The sequence below is a fragment of the Epargyreus clarus genome, unplaced genomic scaffold (assembly GCF_041222505.1).
Source record: "Epargyreus clarus isolate Ecla_fem2 unplaced genomic scaffold, WU_Ecla_fem_2.2 ptg000027l, whole genome shotgun sequence".
Classification (NCBI taxonomy): Eukaryota; Metazoa; Arthropoda; class Insecta; order Lepidoptera; family Hesperiidae; genus Epargyreus; species Epargyreus clarus.
The window spans coordinates 12,895,733-12,902,040 of NW_027332234.1; the positions used below are offsets into that span (position 1 = coordinate 12,895,733).

Sequence of the window (6,308 nt, forward strand, 5' to 3'; positions counted from 1 at the left end):
ATAGTTGTCATAGAAAACGTATCATAGAAATAATTATCAAGTTTAGCATATCAGAATGCCATCAATAACCAATACAAACAATTTTTAATCCCATTAATTAGAATTTAGAAAGGTTATCACTACTCGTATATTATCAATCAACTCAGATTTCAGATATTACTACTACATTACAATGTCACGTTAAGTCTAATAAAGTATTAATACTTATAATTGAATAAGCTTCCGCTACCCCTTTAGGTGTTATTGCAGCTAAATTGTTATTGGACAAGTTTTTTGGAAAGTCTAACCATGTTAGTGGCAACTCTTGCCAAGGATATCTGATATAACATTCTGGGTAGCATATTAGTCTGATGAGAGTTCTGATCAACATGACACAAAACAACACAAGTACGTTAACAGAAATCGATTGCAGACGCATTGGTAACCTTGAGGAATACGAGGAAGTATGCGAGTGTAGCAATGGTGCCGACGTTTTTTTTTGCGCCCAGGTGAGTAGGTGGAAAGCTGGGCTAACCCTTGGCGGAGGGAGGAGGGAAAAATGCATCCAAGCACTACCAGGCCGCGACGGCGGTACCTGGGTTGTGTGGGGATCCTGAAGGGAAACCAACCCACTAAAAACCTCCTTTCAAGCTTCGTCCTAGGGGACCGTACAGCCGACATCGGATAGCGACCTCTCATTCTGGAAACAAGAGGCGCTAGCGGTGCTCCATCGAGAGCGACCGCTGGGTTGTTGACACTGAAGATGTCAACGGATCATGACTAAGACAAACGTCGTTCGGGAGACGACTATTAACGGAAAGTTGTTCGCGGTGAGGAGAGTTTGTTAGGAGCATCGGTCAAGATATTTTGGTGCCGACGTATGTGAAGAACCAAGCTCTACCAATTTAAGTAGGAACATAAGGGTTACAGTTTAGGTATAAGTATAACGAAATGTTTAAAAAAACAAATGGCGGGAACTTAGTTGCCAGCGTAATAAATATGGATATTCGTGAAAAATATGGATTTTTTTCAAAATGAGCCTTCTCCTTTAGTTTGTCATTCATCATTACTTCCTAGAATTTATGCATGAAAGTGACACTATCTGATGATGGAATAATACGGGATGCGATTTTTTTTCAAAATTAACGCGTTCGAGTCCCGGCTAGGGAAATAAGTTGATGAGTTGATGATGCAGTTGTAGTTTTTATCAAAATTTGTCTCCTGACTCCTTTCAGTATTTTAGCTAAACCTCGTAGCTTCGGATTTGGCCCTGCAGGCCGTTTTGAGAAATTTGCCCTGTGTATATGTAACCAAATGAAAGTAGCTTAAAAGAAGCCCCTACGAACTTGAATAAATCATTGACTATATAAGTAGAGTCATCTTGTTGTCGTAGAGATTATGATCTGGTTTTAACGAGATCACAGCGGCAAACATCCTACAGTTATCTCTATAAGGCTGACATGGATGTGACTAGCGCGTCTCGTTCCACAACGAGAGGTCGCTATCCGATGTCGGCTGTACGGTCCCCTAGGACGAATGCCTTTAAAGGAGTTTTTAGTGGGATGGTCCTCCCTTCAGGAGGACCTTTCATTCAGCCCCACACGACGCAGGCACCGGCCGTCGCGGCCTGTAAGTGCTTGGATGCATTTTTTCCTCCTCCCTCTCCGTAGAGGGTCAGCCCTTTTTCCACCTACATCTGGGCGCCAAAAAAAAAATGGATGTGACGTCAATACAATCCTATTCATACCACGGAACCGAATACGATTTAGATACCACAAATTTTATGAAACTATTCAGCACCCTCACGATATAAATTGTCAAAAACCCTGTATTATATTATTATTAGAGTTTCTGATACATGGAATTTCTATGCAAAATTCCAAGTTTTTATCTTCCAAGCGTCATCTTTCATTCATTCACTGCGTTTCGTAATTTCTACATACTTTAATAAGATTTCAAAGGATTTAAAATAAAAGAGACAGGAATATTTTTACCAATTTTTATTTTCCCATATGAGCCGTTTCTCATCTCTAAATCTACATTTCTACGAAATGAATATCTACGACTATGTTTGACAATAATATAAGCAAAATAATTGATGTTAAAAGACACTACTTTTTATATTCTGTCAACAACTTAGTTAACCGAGTCTTCCCATTTCTTCTTAAAACTTCTTTCCTTTTTAGATTAGGTTGCGATTTTTACCATGTTTTCTTTGTATTTCTCTTCCACAATCTTAAGCTTCCCTTTGTTGTTACTTCTGTTTTTGTTGTTGTTTATTCTTCTTCTGTTTTATTCGCTTCTCTTGTTTATTGACCAGCAGACAACTTGACAATATTGTTGTTGATGTCAAGCAGCTCAGTCATGTACTCCTCGTCGGTCATGACGGTAGCCAATCGATTCAGGATGGACAAGAGCTCTCCATCCTTCATCCTCAGTTGTTCGTTACATTCCTCTACTTCAGCCACGACTTCATCAGGTATCTGGAAAGAAATTAAAATAATAAATTAATTTTATAGGATACATAAGTGATTATTTGTAAATAGATCTTAGGTGCAACATAATTCAATCAAAGGTTTTATAAAAATCTATTCCATCGATCTATAAATGTATTTTTATATGAGTTCTGTGTACAACAAACTGATATGTGGAAATTATTTGTTTTACCTCGTGTTATAAGGAAAAGCCTGCATTTCCTCATGACTCATTATGGTGCTCATTATTTTTCCGCGTCTATTTAAAGATATTAGCTTACATCACATTAATGGAAGCAACAAACACTGTTACAGCCCACTTAATGATATTGCTGAATTTTTATTGTATGATCAAATTTAGCTATACAAAGAATCATATATTGTTCATGATTGTTCCCTCATAGAAGGGTACCAGAACTGTGATTTTATCCAATCATAATAGGATTTTCTTAAGTTATATCGTTAAGTTTGCGCACTCAATTTTATTACTATATCTGTTACAATGAAAATTACCTTCTGAAGCTCCAAAAAGGTCTCAAACTTGAGCTTTTTCCTCTGCTTGGTACTGTTGCTCTCGAAAAACATGGTGAACTGCTGATCCTTCAACTTCAAGGGGAAGTAGATACCTGCTTGCAGGCGGCCCTTGGGGTCTCTGGCCAGAAGACTCCTGTAGAAACAATGAAGATTGGGTTAAGTGAGGATATAATCAAAATATGTATTGGAATAAACGAAGTCCATAGAAAACCAATTAAACCATTTCGAATTGTGAATTATTCATTTGCTTTTGGACTATTCCCGTGATATTTTATGGAATTTTCAAAATTTTCTTGAAACAACTTCGTGCTAGGCGCATATACTCGTATTTACAGTTTTAATATACATTTCTGGAACCATTTTGTAGTGGAAAAAAGTAAATGTAGTACAAAACTGCAGACCATTTAACGAAGAACAGAATAGAGCCTAAGAAGTAAGCATAATACATACCTCAAATCCCAAACCAAGTTTCTCTTCTCCGTGACGTTGATGCCGCTCAAGTAGGGCTTGGCGACATACATCAAGGACAGGCGCTCCTTCGTAGCGGTTGCCATGGTATTCCTCTCATGCCACTCCACATAGTTAGTGTTTTGGAGGTTGAACTGGTAGTTATACTCCTTACGGCAATGAGGCTCGTCCGATTGGATGAACCAGCCTGAAAATTTACAGTAAAGGATCAATTTAGCAATTATTTATTTATTTTTTTATGTAATTTTTACAAATGTTTGCAATGCTTGGTTGGATATTTACCTGTGTGTGGGTAGCAGCGATCGACCATCACAGTTACGACGCGAGCGATGTGGTATCCCAAATCGGAGAAGAAGATACCGGGTCTGCCATCAACCCTGACGTGGATCGCCAGCAGAACGTGATCCTTTTCAGTCTCGATGAGGAATCCTTGGGGACTGGGGAAGGATGTAGTGTAATCTTCCAAATCCTGGATGTTCTCATCACAAGATACCAGCATCATAGCCTTAGTGATCCCAGGGAAATCATTTTCCAACGTCTTAAGCTGCTTCATGCCTTCCATAGCTAAGCCCACACAGGTGTGCTTGTGGGCGCGGATTGGTGGATTATACTTAGGGAAGAACTCCTCGAGGGATTCCGCCGGGGATGCCATGTAAGAATCGTACAGCGTTAGGAAGTTGTTGACGGAGTCATAGTTCTCTAGGACGACGAGACGGCTCAACAGCGCTTCGGCCTTGGCGACCAGGTCCTCGTACTTTTGTAGGGAGAGGTGCAAGGCCGGGCGCGGGGCCCCCCACCGCGGGGGCGGCAGGGGGTGGTCAGTGGGCCATTGGGGCCCATTGGACTTGTTAACCGAGTCGAGTCAGCTCAACCACTCGGCACCCCAGCGACCCATGACGCGGCGGATGGCGCGCTCCTCGCTCGAGGTGGACGCGATCTCCATGGCGGGGTCATGCTCGTGCGAGCCCATGACCCCAGTGGCCCCCACGCCGGACGACGTATCGGGAGACCACTCTTTATCCTTACTTAACGGTTTTATATTTAACGTATCTGAAACAACCAATAAAAAATAACGTAAGCATCAAAGGAAACTAAACTGAAAAGTAATGCATGGAATTTCAAACGAAGGCGATAATTCAGATCAAAAGAAATATAATTTGGCAACGATTCAAGTAGGTACTTTAAATAAAACCATAATGACGCAGCTAGTCATAAAATCACGACACACTAATGTAAATAAGTATCTTCGTATATCATCAGCGTCGCTATGTATTTATCTAATTCCCCTGCTATTTACATTAACAAACAATTAGATAGATGTACTTAACATGTTAGGTACAGATAGCGCGTATCAAGAAGTATTGGGTCGTAGTTACGACACGATCAATACGAATCTAGTTAATGTATTTACCCAACAGGTATAGGATAGGGGCTTGGCAAAACTTAGCGCAGATGACGCACAAACTACCTACGCAATTATAGGTAGACATAATTATATACTTATTGTGCAATACGTAGTAATCGTGGGAGATAAAATTTGTAGTTGATATTAATATTAATTGAAGAGTTATTTTTATACATCATACTAAGCATCTATGACGTCTATATCGAAAGTGGGAGAAATTTGGAGCAAAATCGGAACTATTAATAACAACGACTAATTCAAACGAAATTTTAAGAACAAGTAAAGGAAAAAAGGTCAAAAAGGTGCAAATCAGTTCATCTATGATCAGTTCTTACTTAGCGTTTTATTTTTGGTATGATGATGATGGTATGATATGGTCATATTTTAGCTGTTTCTACACATATGTACGTAGACAAATGATGTGACTTCCTGCCCCAACATTTTTGAAACGAATAAAACAGTAAGAAGTTAGAATGATACCTATATTTGACTAAAACAATAATAATCATGTGAAACAGAATAGACGAGGAAATAAAAGGATAAAAAAGACAGGATATAACATATCTTGTCAATGAAACAAATCAAACTGAATCTTTAGAGGACACGCGAGCATCGTATGACGATAAAAAATACATAAACAAAGCCAGTTAATAGCTCAAGTTGATTACCAAATCAGTTTGGTAGCAACAGTAATGGCAGATAAGGACAACATTACTGTTGACAGATAAACAAGGATGGACCGAAAAGAAAATAAAATTATTGGGAAAGGTTATTGAACTGATCTAAAATATTTAAGGTAAAGGTTTTATGACGTACCCATTAGTCTGACTTGCAGTCGGAACTCGGAACCGAATACGATCGGAAGAACTTTCTTTGTTTGCCTCTGGAACTAAACTGGTTTGCGCAGCGTCCTCGCGGCTATATTAACCCTCCTTTCCGTTTATACCCCCCTCCCCTCTCATCCGCTCTGCGTCATTCACATTCCATTTGAGTGTGTGCGCCCGACGCGGTTTTCTCTGTGTGCGTGACCATCCTGACCCGTTATTTAACTCGCAGAATCAAAATCAACTTTGTTAAAATACACTAAAACTTAGTATTCAACGAATACGAGATAGCATAAACAAGTGCCGAGTGCGCGGTTATCTTTTACATCAACAAGCGAATAGCAACCTTATGCTTTACGGAGTTGAAAGTAATTTTATCTGTTATTTTCATTTGGCATTGAATATAACCAAGCCTCTGAATGGCGTCAAAACAAAACCCACACAATGAAACGCCTGTGACGAACAAGAAACACTTATTTGCTTTGCTTGTGTTGCTTATAATACGCATTTACAGTACATTATTGAATTATCGAACCCACACATTGATAAACACGTGCGATAGAAATGGCCGCACGTGGTCTTATAACGGCAGATTCTCTAATATTATAACGAGTAGGTATTTTA

At 39.4% G+C, this 6,308-nt stretch overlaps 1 protein-coding gene across 1 annotated transcript; it reads right to left on the bottom strand.

The window, feature by feature from the left end:
* Window positions 1–1,964: 1,964 nt before the first annotated feature.
* LOC140753863 (uncharacterized) lies at window positions 1,965–5,830 on the bottom strand. Its single transcript, XM_073088668.1, has 6 exons — window positions 5,677–5,830; window positions 4,354–4,505; window positions 3,738–4,299; window positions 3,438–3,642; window positions 2,967–3,120; window positions 1,965–2,462 (listed from the first exon to the last, which is right to left on the bottom strand). The coding sequence occupies exons 1-6, from the start codon at window positions 5,678–5,680 to the stop codon at window positions 2,289–2,291; spliced, it is 1,251 nt and encodes a 416-aa protein (XP_072944769.1). The 5' UTR covers window positions 5,681–5,830; the 3' UTR covers window positions 1,965–2,288.
* Between the last annotated feature and the right edge of the window lie 478 nt (window positions 5,831–6,308).